Consider the following 21,485-nt stretch of genomic DNA (forward strand, 5'->3'; position numbering starts at 1 on the left):
ATACAAAACAATCAGTTTTTATCCAACAGCCATAACTGCACTCACTAACACAGGACTCTGCTCACATGGGTAGTTACACTATTTCTTTTATTTTTATTTTAAAAAATAAATTTCTCTTGTTTTTAATTTTAAACATTTAATTTCTTTAATTTTTAATTAAAAAAAAATGTATTTTCTTTTATTTTAATTTTAAAGTTTAATACTGTTTAGTATTTCTTTTTAATATAGTTGAATATGACTACACACTTTAAACTGAACGCTTTTTAAAGTTTGGTTCCACAATGACAATACACACTGTTCTTTATTGTCCATAGGGCTGCAGCAGCGACACTGTTTGCTCAACTCAATAAATGTAAAGTTTGTATTTACACAGGCTTTTTTTCTTTAGGGGATTCATTTTCACAACACAAAGTAAGAAGGTGCTCAGTCAACGATACTTGCTTAGATACACTAGAACAATAACTACTAATATTAAAGTGTTTCAGGAAGATAATATTTTGTATGGGGTTTGTAATGGCAGACAAATGGCATTTGAGTCTTAAAGCACTTTTAATAAGATACAGACTTCTACAGAGAATGCAGAGTCAAGATAACAGTTTAACAGGAACAAATTATCTTAAAAAAAGTTTGCAAATCACAAGAACTACAGTGTGACCATTCATCTGGCAGATGTAGAAGAAAATGACACAAAAGCTTCATTAGTAAGGATTATTATTATAAGGATCATCTGGACCAGCATCGTCAGTTTTATCATATCATAGCATATCATTACAATATGCATAAGAAAAAAACAGTCGTTCTTCAGCTCAACTAGCAGCACAGCCCGTACTAACGGCGGTTTGAATACGTATTTTGACAGTATTTATATTTGACCAGTCCGCATTTCGTCTCACCTCTGTGGACCGCAGCTAGGCGGCGCAGTAACCGAACGGTCCCAAACGTTAGGGAAACCGCCTTTTCCGGCCACGTGACTGTTGAAAGGACTGTTTCCGCGGGCCTTTATCCTCGGGAGTTGGCGGGTATTTGTAGTCTGCGGAACTGTTGCACAGTCTAGCTGACCCAACGAAAACTTGCCGTCGTTTCATAGATCTGGGAAATATGTCTGACTGGAAAAGAGACAGGCGCCGCGGTGCTCACAGTGAGGAACGGGAAAGCAGGTCAGTTCTGAATAAAGTCGCTCTCCTGGCCATAAAAAGTTGTTACTCTGAACTTCTATTGTGTCCATTTGTCACTTAACGGACACATAACATTGTGTGAACTTTCTCTGGAGCTGTATCTGTCCTGTCTTTAAATGCATGTGCACGTTCGTAAATATTGTCTTTGAGCTACTAGCATCGTAACATCGGTGTTTTTAACATGGTACAACAACGTTAGCTAACACTGTGTTCGCCCTTAGTATCGTGAAAGAAATGGCGATGTCGTGGCGGTAAATTGAGCCTCGCTTCGAATTTTGCTCACTGTGGTTACTCAGGATACAAAGGGTTTAACTGCCGGTCAGCAATGTGGTGGGTTTGAGGGAACTACTGATTATGTTGTATTTTCTACCTAGTGATGGTAGAAGTAAGAGACTGGAGAGAAAATTTCCGCCTGACGCGATGCTTACTCAAAAAACCCACGGTGTGAGCAAATACCGTAAATTGTCGTGTAGTCGTGTAGTGTTTACATGTAAACACCTTGATCACACATGTTTACATGCAGTTGTAATGCAACTATAACCGGCTCCCCAAGGCCTTATTCGATTATGACTTGTGCTAAGGGAAATGGTGTTGACATGGCAATGCAATTATTTGAATTTAATTAGTTTGATTGCCGTTGCTAGGCAATCAAACTATTGTTCTTCACCCTCTTTTTTTCTTCTTTATCAAATTGTTCATCTCACAGAGGACATTCCGGGTCAACTTTTTGTTTTCCAAAAAATTATAATTTTTCAAATATTAAGCAATTTCGGTTTCATTTTTAACATGGGAGTCTCTGAGATGCTTAAGTAATTCTTTTGTTTGACCCAGGAAGAGCAGGATAAATTTACCTATTTATCCTGTATGAGGTTGCATGGGGCTGAGCTTCTCAGCTGTCACTGGGTGAGAGGTGTGGTAGACCCTGGACAGGTTGCCCACCTATCACAGGGCTCCCAAAGAGATATTAAAAGTAGTAAAGGGTGTTTACTTGAATATTTCAATTAACTTCTGTATTGTTACAGTGTAACTAAAGAAGCTACTCGGCAGTGCCAAAACATCTTTACAAAAATCCTTGAGTCCAGTTGCCTCAATTTAAACTTATACATGACTATGACCTAAAGAAATGAGAGCATCCATAAGCATAAACTCTGTATTGTGTCTTCCTGCACAGGAGCGTTGGCCTGTCTCGGTGGTCCCACTGCAGGAAGCGAGGGGTCGATGGAAACCTACGGTCCAGCAGCAAGGTGGATGGTCGTGAAAAAGACAATGACAGGCATATTGAAGGTAGCCACAGGTATCCTGATGGTAGACATTCCAGGTAAGACTATATGCCCTTAGTATAAAAATGAATGTGTATGTGGAATTGAGGGGCCTGGTGGTGCAGTGGTTAAATGAGTGGTTGTTTGTCAGTATGTTGCGCTATGATGGACTGTGACCGGTCTAGGCTGTACCCCGCCTCTCATCCGTAGATAGCTGGGATAGGCTTCAGATAATGGATGGATGCGGAATTGAAATGTAATTGTGCACATAGTACTGATATGTATAGTACTGATATGTATAGTAACTGCAAGGTAGGTAGTATTATGAATGCTAAAGGATTCTTTTTCTAAATGTTTTAGAAACCTGCCTGATTTAGGCTACATCTGAAATGATCATTTTTATAGATTTAACTCAATTTTTTTTTGAATTTATTTGTAATTCATTCACAAACTAGGAATGTGTGGTACTTATTGTGGATTGCATGTAGCCTATCTATAAAAGGACCATTAAGTACAGGCTTGCACATTAAAAGTCCTTGGGTTTACAGGTTGCTGAAACATTTTAGAATGTTTCTGCAGGCACTGTGACAGCAGCACATCATATTCCTCCTTTTGTTTTATCAATAGTTTCACCACGCCAGAGAGTACAGGCCCAGTGACTCGCTGTAGCCAACAGGCTGACTGGGGCAGTCAGGTGGAGGATGATGAGATGAGGAGGGATGTACACAGGGACATGCAGCGGTAACAAACACTTCTTTCAGAATTTCACTTTGTTATATTTCAGGTTTATTAAAAGCACACCCTTCTTGACTTCACTTTATAAACTATGTTTCAATGTTTGTTCAGTTACAGGAGGAGGATATTGGGTGCAGAGGTTACAGAGAGAGAGAGAAAGACTTCGTCTGGCTCCTCTGAGAGGTTTGTTGCATTCTATCTCAGGTTTTCTGAGATCCACTATCCACTATAATTCAAAATGTATTAGTAAAAGAAATACTGGTTTTTCAAATTCATACATACATGTTAAACACGGCAACTTTATTTACATTATATACACCTTTACACTACAAAAGGCTAAGAAGCAACATATATTAAGATAAATGTATACATATATTGTACTATTGTTACTGTTTCCTGTCTACTGAGTCACATAGCAGGAGGCCATTTCTCTTGGTGCATGGTGCATATGTTTTGTGAATCAGCTGCAATAAAAACACAATGAGGAACACTTGAGATTGAGGTGTTTTGTCTTCTGCAGCAATGACTCTAAAGAGGGAGATAACATTGAGACTGATGAAGCTGTGTTGCTACGGAGACAAAAACAGATCAACTATGGCAAGAACACACTTGCTTATGACCGATACATCAAGGAAGTTCCAAAGTAAGTTGAAACATATATATGCAGCTCTGAAACCTCCATGAACAAATATAGATATAACTTAAAATCAGATACATTAACAATTCAGTTGTCATGCTTTTATTTTTCTTGTCTTCTTATCAGACACATGCGTCAGGCAGGCATTCACCCAAAGACCCCTAACAAGTTCAGGAAGTATAGTCGTCGGTCCTGGGACCAGCAGATCAAACTGTGGAAGGTCAAACTGCATGCCTGGGACCCTCCATCAGAGAACGGCCTAAATGAAGTCCTCGATAACATGTAAAAATAATTTTGCCTTCATATTTTGCATTTACTTTTAAGTCTCAGTCTGTTGGTTCATGTGTTTGTGTTTTGTTGTTTCAGTGAGGAGCCTGATCTTGGTGACGTAATGGACATTGAGCTGGACTTCCCATCTTTAGCTGACTCCCAGAATGCTTCTGTGTCTCTCCGCACACACCTCCTCTCAGTAGAGGTGAGTTTAAGGGGCTCAATATTGTATTCTATACTCTTTAAGGAAAATTACTTGTCTAGGCACAAAGATAATATATCACAAGTTAAATTTACAGTTGAGATTTAGCTGTATAAATGTATTAGACACTTGCTATGCCAACATCTGCTTGCAGTATCTGAAAAGGAACTGGTTCGATCGATCGTTTTGTTGAGATCATTTTCAGCATCAACATAACACATATTCTGTGCACCCAACAAGCTAGCTGTTGAATTTAGGTAGCTATTCTTGTGGTTATTTTGTTGGGTCAGTGTTAGTGATTCAGTGTGACCAGGTAACACTTTGTTAAACTCACTTGAACTTGTGAAGCAAGTTTCTGACTATAACAGACAGTGAGGAGTATTGAACTGATTTGTTTGTGCTCTGTTGCTCAGGATGACGACTGCTTGGGTACTCCAGTTAAAGTACAGAGGACAGAATCCACCGTGGAGGCTGACATGGCATAGCTCATGATTAGCTTTGTTGAAGGAAATACAATGTTTTGACATACTTGGGTTTCCCTGTCTTCTCTCATTCTACCATGTTGATCAGAATGACTTGGTACCAGTGATTGGAGCAATGCCACACCTGCACAGTTCAACACTGTATGTCATTAGTTCCTCTTTAATGTGGTTATGTTGCAGGCTATATTCTTATTCCATAGTTTGACATGTTTTACAGATCGATTTTCTGCTCAGGGACTTTCACAGCATAATTTTACAGTTGCATTTTAAAAAACTTTCAGTTCTCATTATTGATTTACAATTAAGGATTCGCCTACTTACTGCATTGATCTGTCCATTAGGTGCAAATGTGTATGTCTTGGCTAAGTAAAATCCAAAAACATAGAAAGTTGCTGGAGTCAAAGTGTTGATGTAATAGTCTAAATGAGACGGGGAATCCAAAGGTAAGGTTTTTGATTATATTTTGACGAGATTTTTTCTTTCAGGGGTACAATTTGAGGTTTACAATTTCATACCAATTTTACTTTAGTAAAGGATTTAGTAGAGCCATTTGTTTTTACACTTTTAAGCAAAGTTGTAACTGTTACTACCTGTTTCTTTCATTGTAAAGACTTTCAAATAAAAAAAAAAAATTCTTCCTGTTTTTATGACTGCTGGAATCCAAGTTGCTCTCTGGTGTTACTAACCAAAGCCCTACAATGGAGATAATTTACTATTTGTCTATGTGCTGTGGGATTATGATGATACAGGAGGGATTAAAAGTAAATCAGAATCAGAAATACTTTATTACTTCCGGGGGGAAATTGCTTTAAAGTGTGGTTTATGTCTGTAAGTAGGTGTAATTAAAGCTATCGTTGCACAATCCTATGAATTTATTGACACACTTTAGTAAAAACAATAAGAGGTTTTGTCAAGTTTCGCTGTAGTAGACACAGCAGAGGCCGGGCTCATGCAATGTGCGACAGTGCCCGTTTCCAGCGAGGGAGGCGCTGTTGTGCACATACGCGTTTGAACTACTTCAGCTACAAAGAAGAAGTGGGGGACGCGAGAAGGAGGAGAGAAGAAAAGGACGTATTGGTGCTGTTGTGGAGGTTAAATTGTTTAAGAACTAAGGCATAAAGCACCATGTTGAGAACTTGTCTAAGAGGAGCTAATGCCACAGCGCGGGTAAGATCGCTAACCTTTCCGTTTCTCCCATGAGCGACCATGTTGGCCTTATGTTATCAGTAAATGACCCACGGCCTAGCTCAAGGTGCCATGGTAGATTTTACGTTGAGTCTGTTAACTCAAGTCGTACCGACCGATATATGTTAAAGACAAAACATCTTTTGTATAAACCGCCTGCAGAAAGAGCTAAGCAGAATGGTACATGCTGTCACTGCTAACTGGTTAGCATCCAGTGACGTTTCAAGCATAAGTAAGCGGAGAGGTCATGGTGGCAGACGCGTCTACGTCTTTGCAAAATATGTCTGTTTCTAAATTTTACTCGTCATTGTTTTGCTGTACCAGCCATCATTTTAACGAAGACTACCTACGGCAGCCTATTCATTCAAGATTAATGACTGCTGTATGGCGCATGTGTTTTCGCGAAGTTGATTTACATTTCTGTGTTGGACTGTCAGACCCTTTCCTGACCTGCACTACTCTCCGTCACATTCGCAGAAGCAGTAAAACTTGTCTGACGAGTAGCATGGTCTGAGTCCTGAGTGGCACCATGTAATGCCACACCGTGCAGGTCTGATTTAAAGTCGCAGCGCACAGTAACAAAAGTTAGGAAATACAGAATGCCCCCACAATGGGGACATTTTAAAGTACAACGCTGGCACGAAAAGCAGGGCCAAGTGCTTCTTTTTATCGTGGAGGAACACTGAATATAAAGTAGGAAATGTATAATTGTTTGTTTTATACATTTGCTTTGGGAACTGGAAATCAACGATGAATACCGGGTGGAATGAACCCGTCACAATACCGAAGAACGAATCTTGCAGTAGTTTAGGTCAGTGGTAAAATGGTTCAAAATGTCATTATTTGGCTCAGTACCTGGTTTAAAGCTCCCTTTTTAAAACATTATGTAATAGTAAAGAAGTGCCATGTAAACATAAATTGCTGTTTGGATTTTTTATGCACAATATGGCCCCATGTAATATTTACACATGCACACATACCCTATACTAACTGAGATACTAACTATTCTATTCACACCAAAAGCCAACTCTCATTGCCACACACTTATGTCAGAACCAGCATTAACCTGTTACCAGTTTGAGCTGCAGTAGCTTGTCCTTTTGAAGCTCTTTGAGACAATTTTTGATTGTAAAATGCGCTATATAAATAAAATTGAATTGATCAGGAGCACACATACCAGCTTTTGCTGGCTCAGGCTGCTGGCACAATTTTTGCTTGCCTCACTTTTTCCTGCTTCTAACACATCAACCATGACGGCAAAACGTACACCTCCTGCCTAATATAAACCACCCACATGAGTTATTCACTTTACTCATCAGTAATCATATTATTATGGCTAATGATGCGATTGCACGCTTCTTAGAGCTAAAATTGGTACTGATGGTACACTACTAGTTAGCCTCCAGTAGTTTGTCAGATTTAGAATTTGGTATACATCAGCTTAACTTTTTTAAGTTATGTCAATAACTAGTTTTTTATTTTCTCTTTCTCTCTGTCTACTTCTCTTGTTTTCTCTATAGAAGCACTATGGGAGGACCCCTTTAACTGGTCTGCAGCATCTTCGGCATTACACAGCAGGAGAGACCAGGTAATTTACCAACACACACAGTATAGAGATAAACTGTGTAAACTTTAAGATAAATGATGCATTCTCACATCTCATGGTGACATGCCACACTGATACTCTCTCCTCTTCATTACAGTGGTGGTGCTGCTAAAGTTTTGGTCGGTGGATTGTTGACAGTAACTGGGAGCATTGGAGGGACAGTACTTTATGCCAAATGGGACAACAAGTTCAGAACAGCTGTGGAGAAGAACCTTCCATACTCAGACAGGCTGTTTAATCTGACTCTGGGACCTGCAGCTCAAGATGATGGCCTCATCAAGAAACAGGTCAGGAGACTGTGTGAAGGAGGGAAAAAACCCAAAATAAACTAAAACATTAGGCTGACTGGTGATACTGCTTTTCAAAGTGGTGGTTTAATTTTCAGAGCACATGCACAGCAAGTGAAGATAAAGATATGTTGTAAGCTGAAAATAAGGGCCCCGTACTGAATGTGAAGACAGTTGATTTATAATTAATTAATATATTCATTGTTAAGCAAGATTTCAGTTTTTTCTGATCTGTACACTTGATTCAAGTCAAAACATATGGCAGATGATTGGCAATATAGTTTGTGACATTTCTACATTGCGTCATAATGTGTTTCTGCGACTAAAAATATCTAAATCATATCGGTTATTGATCAACAAGACAATGTATAGAATGATTTTATTTTTTTTTGTTTAGATGGAGTTGGCTCAGCCACCGTCTATGGTGGAAAAACACGTGAAGCCATCTAAATCCAAGTCAGAAAAGAAGGTAAAGGAGGCAGCAGAAAGTCCAACCAAAGACTCTAGCCCTGTTCCCTTACCACCTGCACAGAGCATAGAAGGTAAGTCTCTAAAATGTCTTTTTTTTACATAAACCAGTAATTTGTTTTGAAATTTAGGAGCTCTTTCTTTGTCTAGACAATCTTTTGGCAGTTTTTTGTCTTAATTTTAAAAAGTGGTATCACCAGGCTCATTCTTTGGGTAACCCAGAGGTGTGTGCTGTAGGGGTGGGCGATATGGCAAAAATTTTATATCACGATTCTTTAATGATAAAATCACGATCTCGATTTTATCACGATTTGTTTTTACATTGACACTAATTTGCATGTTTCTGTGTAAATGACGTCAGGTAGCCTACTGTCACCTCTCAAAAACTGTCAGTAGATATAAAAGGCAAACAACAACTCTGATAACGTGCACTCAGTATTAGTTTTCAATAAACATGAAAATTTAAATAACAATTACAGAACAAAATAAAGTTTTATTACAACTCATTCAGGTTAAAAGAAGACTAATGTAGTTCTGTAAAGTATTATTCAACAGTCAACAGACTGAAGTGTGCCTCCTAAGGTTAAACACTAAATACAGTATGAGACTTAAGTAACTCTTAAAGTTCAATGTGATTTAGAACAAATGATCAAACTTTAATGGGAATCATGTCTAAGGACAAACGGAGCTGCTGCTGTCACCTCTGTCCACCGTTTACTAGAGTCCTCATATGGAGCCTCTTCATCAAATGCCTGCGTTATTGTTTGGTGACGTCATTAGCTGTTGCCTCTGTCTGCATCTGATGTACACACGCGGCCCTCCCACTGCACACACACACACACACAGGTGTAGAAGAGCTGCTGACGGCACAACAGCAGCGAACCTGAATATAACGAGCTGGTAATGTTCAGAGAGGTGGGCGCGTACGTGCTCGTAGCATTATACACACATGTACACGCGGCCCTTCCACTGCGACACACGTCACGCGCACACACACAGACACAGGCTTAGAAGATGCGCCGCTGCTGCCGGCAGAAACAGCACCGAACATAAAGGTGGAGTTCGTTTCAGGGACCAGTTCCTCTGTTCTCTTTTCGTTTTCAGCCGTAGCTTCCTAACAGGGAGGCTGTCATTGGTTGGTCAGGTTCACAAGTGAAAAAAGACTCATGCGTCTGCGCGAACATAGAACTGCAATTAATAGAAGGTACCAAATTTACCTCACAGTTTACCATTAGCTTCTGCAAGTTATACCAAAACAGTTTGAGAAACACTAATATTGCCTAATTTTATGGATTTTTACTGAGAATAATAATTAACTTTATAACTTGTTACAAAATCTCATTTAAGCAATTTTCTTACTATAAAAAAACAATAAAATAACAAGTGAGAGAGAGCAGATGACGCTGTCACCCACCGTTCCAGGATAATGATCTAATATTCCATGTACGTTAGTGAACCTTTGGTTTCAGTATCTGTTGTGATGATCCTTCTTAAACTGCGGACAGGCAGCAGTATTCTTTTTGGAGAGTAGTTATTTTCTCCTTGCCATAGAGGCTTTTAGTTGCTTCGAAGTTACTCTGAGCTCCTTTGTGACCTCTTGTCTTGGGAGTTTGTTGACCACTCTCTTGACCACTGATACAACTCTAAATATCAAAAACCATCAACCTTAGATTTTGGAAAAGTTGAAAACAGATTAGCAAATTCAAAGTTCGGGGTTCAATAACTTTAAAAAATGTCATATTCATGCAGAAATATAGAAAATTCCAAAAGGTTTAAAAACTCTTGAAATCTGCTGTAAATACTTTGTTACTTCCATGTTGTTGTTTTGTTGTTTTTTATGCACCAAACACCGACACAATTTTGTATGTAAAAACATACATAAGATGCATGTTTACAGGGTTAGGTTGAGCTCTAATTTCACTTCTGTTGCAATGTGTGGCCTTTTGTTTTAATGCATCCACAGACATCTCTCAGGGTAAGCTGTCTTTTGTTGTATATTTCTGGTGAATACTGTGTTCCTTTACCTTACATTTGACTTAAACTGAGCAATTTACAGAAATGTGTATATAATAAATTTGGTAACATTTAAATATTATATATTCATGTGCTCTATCATTCTTGTTCACTGTAAGATATCATTCCTGAACATGCATTGTTCCTTTGCACATCAAAACATAAAGCCACAGTCACACGTGTGACGCAGGCAGTTGTCTCCTTCATCTTCTAAAAGCCTTGTCCTCACCAGGACTTCACGCTGCCTATTTACATTGACACAAGAGTTGTTTGTTTGAGTTATTTCCTCACTTAGTGATTTGATTAGTTTTAAATGCACAAGTGCATTCGCACCAATAACACAGAACAACAGAGTAAAAGTCTTTTCTCTATGGTGTTACCGGTATACAATTAAAAAAGTATGATGGGCAACCATGTCTAGAAGGTCTCTTGGGGAGCCTATACCATTTAGGGATACAGTATAATAATGAATTAGTTACATGTATTTGTTTTAATAGACTAATTATATAAGTGCAGGTACTGTGTCATTTGAAGTGCTAAAGTCTGTCGTTATCTAATTCAGTGAAATAAATGCATGGTAGTTAAATGACGACTATTAACATTTTTATCTTGTTTTCGTGACCAAAAAATTAATCAAAAATGATTCATTAATAAATTGATGTATTATTTGTTTTTAGTACTGTTAGACATCTGTAGTTGAGTAGTGGTAGTAGAATGTAGTATCAAGCAAACAGTGTTTAGGGTATTAAGCTAGGGATGCACTTTATTATATGATTTAGCACAAGGTTTAGGTTTTTAACTTTCAAATTGCACAATCTTGTTTAGACTTATATTTATACTTGCATTACAAATTGCACACATTGTAAATACTGTTTAATTTTTACCGTTAGAGGTATATTTTATGTATGCTTGAGTGCCTGTATTTTGCTTCTGCAATAGTGAAATTTCCCAGCTTGGGATAAATAAAGTATTCCTATTCTATTCTATTATTGGCCTTTGCTGCAGCAGAAATTTGTTTTTAGATTAAATCGGCAAATAAGATGGAGATACCGCAAGATAGGTTCACATTGATTAAGTTTTGGATCGTTAGTGGACACACCAAAAATGCTGCATTAGGTCAGTCCCCTTATAAAAGACCCGGGTTATTCTTTGGTGATGGTTTTAAAGTAATGTCAGAAAGTATGTCATTCCTTTAACCCTGCACTCAAGCATACCTTATTTAATCACCTAATTTCACTACAAGCAATGAAAACAAATATGAAATAAGAATATCAATATCTGCAGTTGGCCAACGGGAGTATGAAAAATCAGATATCAGTAAAGGTTTAATATGGTGCATCCCTACACTAATGCAGTTCTGTAAGTACTGTGCCTTACTACCTTTACACCTGACAGCTTAAGGCACAGTACAAATGGATACTGTGGTGTTGATGAAGATTTTCAGTCATCCAGGTTATATTCGTTGAGATGATTGACACAAGGCGTCTGGACTTGTAGAGTTTTCTTAAGGATGTTTTGCTGCTCGTCCAAGCAGCTTCATCAGTTCTAACTGTTTGGTGGGGAAACATAGTTTATATCTGGTGCACTCACACTGGACTGCATATATCACATTGCTGTGTTTCTCCCTGAGAGTTTTGTCCTTCGGGTTTTGTCCTTCTGTCTAAGTGTTGTCATTGGTTTCAAATGTAAGTATGAGGTATGTAGAGCTATTGTTCGTGAGTTTCACCCAGACCCACCCACCGAGGTCTGCCACCACATATAAACCATGTTTCCCCAACAGTTAGAACTGATGAAGCTGCTTGGATGAGCTGAGAAATGTCTTCAAGAAAACTCTACAAGTCCAGACGCCTTGCTTCAATCATCTCAATTATGTACTGTGGTCTTATTTATTGATGTATTTATCCAGTCTTTGACAGTCACTTCAGTGTGTATTTGAAGAATACCTAATGTGTGGGTAAGATGGTTCTTTTAAACCATACTTCACAATCTACAAAAGTTGTAGATTGCTTTGGTATCCAGCAACTGTTAACCTTAAAGTTAGAAAGGCCTACACGTGCTGTCGTGCTTTGTCACATTAACTGCCTGTGCCTTCTGTTTTTTTTGTCCCATCCAGAGGCTTCTGCAGAGGCCACTCATATCATTTCAGCCATCAGTGAGGTCCCATCAGTCCCTGCTCCATGTGACACAGAGGCAGCAGCCATCAAAGGTAACAGCTACATGGCTGTGGACAGGTACCACACACTAAAGACAGACAGAAAACATAACTAAGATAAATGGCTTGACTGAGGAAGTGTGCTAGTACACCAAACGGGCACAAGACTGTGAGCTCAGATTTATGTCCAAGTCACAAACTAGATTATTTTAGATTATTGGTGCTAATGTTGGCACCTTATTTGTGGCATCTCATGGTTTTGTGTGTGCATTTCTTTAGAGGAGTGCAAAGAGTGCCATGATCACAAGGATGTTCCAGTGGCAGCTGATGTTCATCCTGATGCAGAGACTGTGGCATCAGGACATCTGAAAGAACGTCAAGAAGAAGAAGTAGCCGCCAGATTAGCTCAGCAGGACCAGGAGGAGCAGGAGATCCTGACATGTAGGCTGGTGACAAAACACACACAGACACAATCTTGCACACTCACACACAGCAGCTATAAGAGAAATCTGATGAAATAATGCTCTCTGTGTCATTGTCGTCTAACTCCTGATCTCCATTACACCTCTTATACTTACTGTTTGTTTCTTCTTCAGCTGTATCTGCCAGTCTTGAAGATTCACTGGCAAGCTCAGCTAAAGCTACTCTCGAAGCCATCGGAGCTCAAGAGGCAGCTCTGCAAGCTATCACACAGCATACACTCAAACTAAAGGAGGCTATGGAAGCAGAGGTATGCAAAATGCACAAAACGCATGCTATGTTACATTTCAATTAGGGCACGTATAAAAGGATTTCAGTTAATAACAATTATGGACACCCTATGAAAGCCTGTGTGTGTTTTTTTTAACAGATTTGGACTTTTTTAAATATAATTTTCAACAATACTTCAGAGATTCCCTTCAGGAGGATTTTCAGACCCCTTTCAATATTTCACTGTGTTATATTGCAGCCATCTGCTAAAATCACTAGTTTATTACTTATTATTACATCGCTTTGATTTATTAGACTAAATGAAATACGTCAATGTGCATATGCTTAAAATAGACGGGGCAGCTTTCCATTTCTAGGTGACATGCGATGTTGATTATTATACTGATCCGCGAGGGGAAGTTGAGGATGCAAACTTTTTTCCATTATCTGTTTCCATGAAACACTGCCACACTGCAGATGTCTCTGACATGGTAGAGGAGGAGAAAAATATTAAAAAAAACTGGTGAGGAATTATAAATACATTAGGAGATCCTTACAGCAGGCTCTTAGTACTGTTGGTGTGAAAGTATATGACTACAATCAGAAAGAGACTTCACAAGTTTAACTTTCATTAGAGGTCTGCAAGTAGTAAACTCTGGTAGTATTCTAGTAGTAGTATTAAACCTGCTCTGTAATAAAAACATGAAGGCTAGACTAAACCAGGACTTAAACTGTGAAGAATGGAGGTGCACTTGTCATGGTGTGGGGAAGCTTTGCTGCAACAGGACCTGGCCAGCTCATATTCCTATTTATCATAGAATCCACCACAAATTGTATTGTGTATCAGAGGGGGTTTGATGAACATGTGAGACTAACCCTAACCCTCTGTAAAAATATTAAAGCTGAAGAGGAGCTGGACCCTACAACATGACAATGACCAAAATATAAATGTAAATGTAAATCAACCAAGGACTGGCTGAAAACTAAAAAATAGACAGTCCTGGTATGGTCACGTCTAAGCCCAGATCTTAATCCCACTGAGCCTTAATTGAATTAACACATGCAGAGTATGGAAATGGCTTTATGACACCACTTTGTGTCAGCATTTTTACAGCGTTTTACAGCAGCAAGCCTCATGACTTGCAGCAGTTTTCTCTCCAGTCTGCATCTGTGAACTAGACCACCAGTACACAGGCTATAATATAGGCTCAACAGGGACAAACTCCAGGAGACGAGCAAGACTGCAATCAATCTGGAGTTAAAACATCTGTTAGATAGAAAAATCTACTTTAATTTAGTAAAAAAATAATGTTATAAAATAGCTGGGTCCTAAATATATTCATCTTCATGTTTATGTTAACCTGCTGCATACAGCCACAAAATAATATAACTGCTTGTGCATCACAGTCATTTTACTTCTTTGACTGTGAGGTGAAAGTTCTCTCTGTTAATCCAGATTTTAATGCTGAAATATTTTTAAACTCTGCTGCTAAGCAGTGACAGAGGAGAGGACCAGTGTACATCGCTGTTTTATTCTGAATATGCTAGTTAACACGTAAAGAGGAATATTCCTGTAGCTCCAGAGCATGTACACACTTTATTCAAAATGTTGCTTGAATAAGGACCTTAATCAGAATATGGTGTGCATGTTAACGTAGTCATTGAGATGCTGTGGGGTGACTTGAAAGAATTCTGCGTTGAGGAGTGGGAACGAACCTTCCTCAGACTGTGGTCAGAGACTGGTAGATGGCTACAAGGACTGTCTCACTGAAGTTACATTAGCTATTAGGGTAGGGTGTCCTAACATTTCCTCAGAACAAATTTGTTTTCATATCTTGTGAAAAATGAACCTTGTGTTCATTGAGTAACACAAAGTTCATTTTTGTTATTTTTAATTTAAATCACCTCTTATCTAGAGATGAATAAAGAAGAACTGAATATTTAATGGTGTATCATTTTTCACATCAGATTGTACATCAGTGTATCCCTGATTTCTTCATATGTTAAACTGCATCCTATATATGTTAGAACATCTAGACCTGTCACCCATAGATTAGATAGTGTCTTCAGAGCTTTACAGTCAAATTCTATATAAAGAATAAAAGAAGTACATTGTTGTCTTCAGTTCCTAAACAGTTACCAAGTGTTATTCAAAAGCTGACGGGTGTATAGTGTTGTAACTCTCTGGAGGCCTGATGGGACACTTTAAACAGGCAAATTCAGATCAAGTGATTTTAGTGTCTGTTGAATCCAGGTTCCTCCTCAGGAGAAGTCAGCCCAGTGGAAGGATCTTGAGGCTGCACTTGCTGATAGAACCTTGGCTGTAAATGATGCCAATGCAGCCCAGCTGAAAGCCAAGTAACACTGACACACACACTCATTCCAATTGTGTTTTTTCATACTTTTCAATACTTGCTATGCTGAATTGCACTAAATGACAGTATTAATAAATCTGTTGCCATTATTGTGTTAAGATCAGTGTTTTCCTTGAGCTTGTCAAGCTTAATGTATCATTGGGGGTACATGTCCTTATTTCAAGGGTTGTTGCTTGTATATATTTTAGTTTAAAAGATTATGTGATTGTTTTGATGTGACAAATACCTAATATTTACACAATATATTTGTTTGTCTGCCATGTAAATGTAGTTGCAAGTCAGTGTGATGAAAGAGATGTTCTGTAGTATACCAGTATACTAACCTATAATAACATGCACTACAGTAATATTGCCTTTCATGCATGTAACTCAATGTATACGTGTAGGCCTGACACACAGGAAATGTGTCAGTGTGTGCAAGGAGGCCTTAAGTTTTTCCATGTCTCTGTCCTTGCAGTGAAGCGTTGGACAGTCTGAAGTCAGCGATTGACAGCTCTAAAGGCCTGAGGATAAGTGCTGTTCGCCCACTTGTGTTAGCTGCTGAGGAGAATCTCCATAACATGGTAGTGGATTTGGACAAAGTGGTTGCTAAAGTAAGGACAACGTTTTGCTCATTTTGATTAAATTTCACATTTTTTAACATATTTGATCTGATACTCTGATGTAAATGTTAAAATGTAAAATATCTGTAAGTACCGGTAGATAGCACCTGAATGATGACACTGCTACCCCACTGTGGCTCTCAACACTATCACATCATTTAAAAACGATGGCTGGATGTGTCAGTGTTTAATTAATACATATGTCTTATTATTTCACCTACTATGCAATCACCCCTTAAGCCTTACTTTGGACCACCATATCATGAACCTTGTACAATCCTGTTTTCTTAGTCTGCAGATTTTTTGCTTACTAAAAATTACTGTAAAACAAGTTTTGTTTATCTTCCCTTTTAATTAAAATCTCTCTACAAGCAAGCAGCAGTGGGGAAAAAAGGGGACAGGAGAGTAAGACCGTCTGTGTGTACTATATCTTTGTAGGTACAATCTGCAGAGTCAGAAGCAAAGATTGTTTCACAATACAGTGAACTGGTTAATGAAGCCAAGCTTCAGTTTCAGCGTGAAGTAAGCAGCCTTACACCAGAGATCCAGGCAAACTGGAAGGGACTCGGTAAGAACACACACACATCATGTCAGTATTTAAGTAAGGGTGGGATGTGTTGTAAGCTAGTCTGAATAATGTCATAATTTTGAATTTGACAGTTGTGCTGTACCAAATAATGACAGAGATATTTCCAAAAGTGACTTTGTTTCTGTGTGTCTGTGTGCAAGCTGGTAAACTGTCAGCAGATGACTTGAATGCCCTGATTGCCCATGCACACCGCCGTATTGACCAGCTGAATCGAGAGTTAGCTGAGCAGAGAGTCAGAGAGCAGATCCACATTGATGCAGCACTGGAACAACAGAAGCTGGAGGACCAGAAAGCCCTGGACAAAGCTGTTGGCACAGCCCTGCAGCATGTCAAAGGGGAGGCACGGCTGGAGCAGGAGAGAAAGGTATGAGGTAGAAGGAGCCACCAAGAATTGATACGGCAAGGCTATGTTAATAAAGGAGTTATTTATACAGTAGTAAATATGTTCTTCTTTAGATACAGCTCAGGGATTTAAATGCTATCTAGGTTATTTAGATATTTATTATACATTTCAATTTTATCTTTGACTTCTATTTGTCTGTAACAAAAAAGAATTTCCCCGGGGATAAATAAAGTAATTCTGATTCTGATTAATGGCTACTGTTTTAACAATGAAAGTTATTTATTTATCTGGCTACCTTAACACTGGCGTGTGTGCATGTGTATATGTGCGTGTGTAGCTAGCTGAGCTGCGGGAAGTGATGGAGGCAGAGATGAGGACTCAGCTCCGGCGGCAGGCAGCTGCTCACACAGACCATGTCAGAGATGTCCTCAAAGTCCAGGAGCAGGAGCTAAGAGCGGAGGCTGAGCAGGTGATTCTGCACATTCTACACATCAAGATCAAATGTCACAGCATCCAGTTATCTGATATGTTCAGTTCTGTGTGTTGGATATAGCTGCAAAGCACTGATTGTCTTGTGCCCCAGTTCTGAAGCTGTTAATTTTGTTCAGGTCCTGAGCAGTAAGTTGCTTGAACAGGAGACCCGTAACCGTCAGCTGAGTCAGGAACAGCTGGACAACTTCACGCTGGATATGAACACTGCCTATGCAAGACTGAAGGGGATAGAGGAGGCCATTGACAGTAAGATATAATTGCATATATGTGTTGTTGTGAAAACTACCCAGTGCCTTGTCATTTAGTTATATTTGGCAGTTTCATGTTTATTAATTGCATATAATATTTTGTACTTGATTAATCAATCTCTTAATTTTGCATACGTCCTTGAACTGCTCTCAGAGTGCAGATTTGCTTGTGAGAAGCGGTTTGCTGGAGAGAAGTGGACTACTTACCTACTGCGGGTTATTTTTAGAACGTAACTCCAGGGACCACTGTATCACTGGATCAGCCATAGCATTATGACTACCTGTCTAATATTGTGTCAGTCCCCCATTTGCTGTGTGCTCGGAACCACCATTAACTTCTTCAGCCGTTTGAGCAACAGTAGCTGTCTGTAAGTAACAGTAACAGTCTGTTGGATCAGACCACACATCCAGCCTTCACCCCCCACATTAACTGTCACCAGTTCACCAGTGTACAATTCTTGGAGCACTTTTGATAGATGCTGATCACTGCAGACTGGGGACACCACACGAGCTACAGATGCTCTGACCCAGTTGTCCAGCCATCACAATTTGGACCTTGTCAAACGTGTGTAAATCCTTATGCTTGCCAATTTTTTTTTATGCACATCAACTTTAAGGACAAACTGTACACTCGCCCACTAACAGGTGTCATGATGATATGTCATTCACTTTATCTGTCAGTGGTCATAATGTTATGCTTGATCGTATGCAAGCAAAAGAATTTTGAAGTTATTCTGGATTTTACTAGAAACCAATAAAGAGACACTTTTTACATGAAACATATCAATGGAGACAAAAAACAGTAGTAGTAGTAGATTCACTCTCTCCAGGAGCCAGCCCCCAGAGGCTATGACGGGAGATGCAGTTTTTAACACTTTCACATGGGCTTCATTTGTAGGCCTGGAAATTTCTACTTAAAAGAAACAGAACAGTTTGAATGAGAAGTGCCATGTTAGAAGAAAAGGAAAACACTGCATTTCAGCATTAAGCCCTCTTTTATCATCTTTTATATGCTAAATCTCAAGAGAAAGTTGGTTATGCAGCAACACAACGACCCTAATGAAGAACAACAAAGTTAAAGTTCTAACCTTTTTTCAGTGAAACGGCTGAGATAGAGCAAGCAGGTCATGTGAGAAAACCAACAAAGGTTTCAGAAACATTTTCAGATGGTATTTTGTGCTCTGTCTTTTGACATAGGCCACGTGTTGGCAGAGGAGGAGGCCCGTAAAGCTCACCATCTGTGGCTTTCAGTGGAGGCTCTCAGTTACACTTTAAAGACTTCAGACGCTGAGTCTCCCACCATGCCTCTGGAGGGTGCTGTTCAGGCTGTGCGAGAGAGCTGCCATAGCAATGACTTTGCCTTGGCCCTGACATCAGCTCTTCCTGAAGAATCCCTGCACCGCGGTGTATACAGCGAGGCTTCTCTCCGTGCCCGCTTCAACTCCCTGCGTTCACTGGTCCGCCGTGTTGCTCTCATCGATGAATCTCACAACTCCTTGTACCAATATTTCTTGTCCTACCTTCAAGCTGCACTACTGTTTGAAGCTAAACAGGAAGCTCCACCTACCCACCTGAGCAGCGAGCACTTAGATCCATTCAAACTTCTGTCATATGCAAGCTATTGCTTAGAGCATGGAGACCTGGAATTAGCAGCTAAGCTGGTGAACCAGCTGAGAGGAGAGGCCAGGAGAGTAGTGGAGGACTGGCTGAATGAAGCCAGACTAACCCTGGAAACCAGGCAGGTCATCAGTCTGCTCTCTGCTTATGCAAATGCTGTAGGGTTAGGAACCACCCAGGCTCCATAGGCTGCTACTTTAATCTGGCAACATGTATAGGAACAGTTTGCTGAAAATCTTTCTGGGGAGAAGCAAGAGTTTGTTCACTGTAAAGCTGTCAACTTGACAGGTAAGGAAGCATAGTCAGTTCACACACATCAACAGAGATCTCAGTATATGTATTCATTTAAGTTAACTGAAATTAACCATGTGATGGATTTCCAGATGCAAACCACATTTGTTTTAAAGCAATACATCAATGTGGACACTTGTTTGTAAAATGCAATTGATGCACCCTCTTAGCTTGAAGGTTTTGGTCCAGTTATTTACCTTTGTCATGTTCCTGTTTTTCATTGCTCATCTGCCACAGTAACTCAATCCAAAATTCAGTATGTAGTGCTGCACATGTTAAATAAATTATTAAAAGGGTATGCTGTGTGTGCATTCATTTATCTTTGTTATGGTTTGAAGTAAAACATGCTGCAGAATCCTGCAGCAAAGCACTTTGAAAGACAAAGGGTCCAGAACAACAGGGAAGGAACACTTAAGCAGACTTAAATAAAAGGAAATGCTGATGAGATCACAGTTTAAAAAAAGGTAGACATGCAAACCCTTTAAAGTCTGAAGATGTTTGCTTTACATGGAACTGAAACACAAAGGCATTCATAAAATGTAAATATTTAAGATCTCTATATATATGGCCGACTGTGAGCAGGAAGGTTCTCCTTATGAGTCGGGTCCTGTTAAAAGGAAGTTTTCCTTGCCCCTGTTGCTCTTAAAGGATTATCTTATTTTAAGGGGGTTCAGGCTCTGGGTTTAAAGCACATGGAAACAGTTCTGATTGTAAAAGATGCTATATAAATTGAATTGAATATGTGTACATTAAATGTACAGTGTTCACTGTCATCTTCACAGCTTGATCAAAGAAGCTCCTCCACAGATTGTGTACGAATGGAAAAAATTCCAGTCCATTGTTACAGATCGACAAAGTTTACTCCAAAAACGTCATGTAGTAGACAAAGAAACCCACCTTTAGGCAGGAGTTTCTCACACTGGTTAATGTTACTGTTTTTAAATCCACCATCAGGAGAACACTGATGCCACATGACACTGAACAGCCATGGTGTGTGTGTATGACAGAGCTGCAAGGAGAAAGTCACTGCTGTCCAAAAAGAACGCTGCTGCCTGTCTGATCACCATCATGTGGACAAACCAGAGGGCTGCTGGGAAAATATTCTGAGGATAGAGCAGGCCAGAATAGAATCATTTAAAATAAATCAGATCACTGGGAATGATGCTGCATTCCGAATATATAAACCTCTCCCATCTGTGAAACATGGTGGTATTTGAACCAGGGGGACTTTAATGGAACAACGGATTCTGAATTAAACCAGAGATTTCTAAAAGAAAATGTTGGACATCAAGTGTGTCATGCAGCAGGACTACAGTGACCGTACAAGTTGTTTATAAAGTAATGGTTGAAGAAAAACAAAGTCAAGCCATGTAGCAGTTGACAGAAACTTTTGTTTTTTGTTATCGCTGCACAGCAGGTCACAGATGATACTGAAAGAACGGTTCACATACTGTAGTCCTGGATCATTTTTTTAAATAAATAAACGATCAATATTTCAGTGAAATATTTTCTATATGTTTGACTGCTGATGCAGTGGTTAGCACTGACGCCTGCGGGTACTTTGGCTTCCTTCCACATGCCAAACATGTGCATGTTAGGATGTAGGTGTGAATGTGAGTGTAAATGGTTCAGGGTGTACCCTGCCTCTCACCCATTGACTAGGATCCAGCACCCATGTGACCCTGTTCAGGACAAGACACATACTGCTCATACTCATCCACTAGCACTTTATGCACAAATACCACGGCTCATCCAGTGCTTCATTTA

The 21,485-nt window shown here is 39.4% G+C and overlaps 2 protein-coding genes across 3 annotated transcripts; both read left to right on the top strand.

Annotated features, from left to right (window-relative positions):
* Positions 1-972: 972 nt before the first annotated feature.
* On the top strand, positions 973-5,374 carry slbp (stem-loop histone mRNA binding protein). Of its 2 annotated transcripts, none has more exons than XM_028416397.1 (8): positions 973-1,157; positions 2,347-2,493; positions 3,062-3,175; positions 3,281-3,352; positions 3,690-3,812; positions 3,933-4,088; positions 4,173-4,281; positions 4,692-5,374. In XM_028416397.1, the coding sequence occupies exons 1-8, from the start codon at positions 1,099-1,101 to the stop codon at positions 4,761-4,763; spliced, it is 852 nt and encodes a 283-aa protein (XP_028272198.1). In that variant the 5' UTR covers positions 973-1,098; the 3' UTR covers positions 4,764-5,374. The 2 variants fall into 2 exon arrangements, with proteins under 2 accessions (XP_028272198.1, XP_028272199.1); XM_028416398.1 differs by having other exon boundaries at positions 3,287-3,352.
* A 402-nt stretch (positions 5,375-5,776) lies between these two features.
* immt (inner membrane protein, mitochondrial (mitofilin)) lies at positions 5,777-20,014 on the top strand. The gene is made up of 14 exons (XM_028416305.1): positions 5,777-5,927; positions 7,466-7,533; positions 7,649-7,838; positions 8,236-8,380; positions 12,433-12,525; positions 12,751-12,912; positions 13,068-13,201; positions 15,416-15,519; positions 15,994-16,129; positions 16,577-16,706; positions 16,868-17,091; positions 17,408-17,539; positions 17,679-17,808; positions 19,008-20,014. The coding sequence occupies exons 1-14, from the start codon at positions 5,886-5,888 to the stop codon at positions 19,613-19,615; spliced, it is 2,298 nt and encodes a 765-aa protein (XP_028272106.1). The 5' UTR covers positions 5,777-5,885; the 3' UTR covers positions 19,616-20,014.
* Positions 20,015-21,485: the final 1,471 nt, after the last annotated feature.

Source organism: Parambassis ranga, chromosome 10 (genome assembly GCF_900634625.1).
Source record: "Parambassis ranga chromosome 10, fParRan2.1, whole genome shotgun sequence".
Lineage (NCBI taxonomy): Eukaryota > Metazoa > Chordata > Actinopteri > Ambassidae > Parambassis > Parambassis ranga.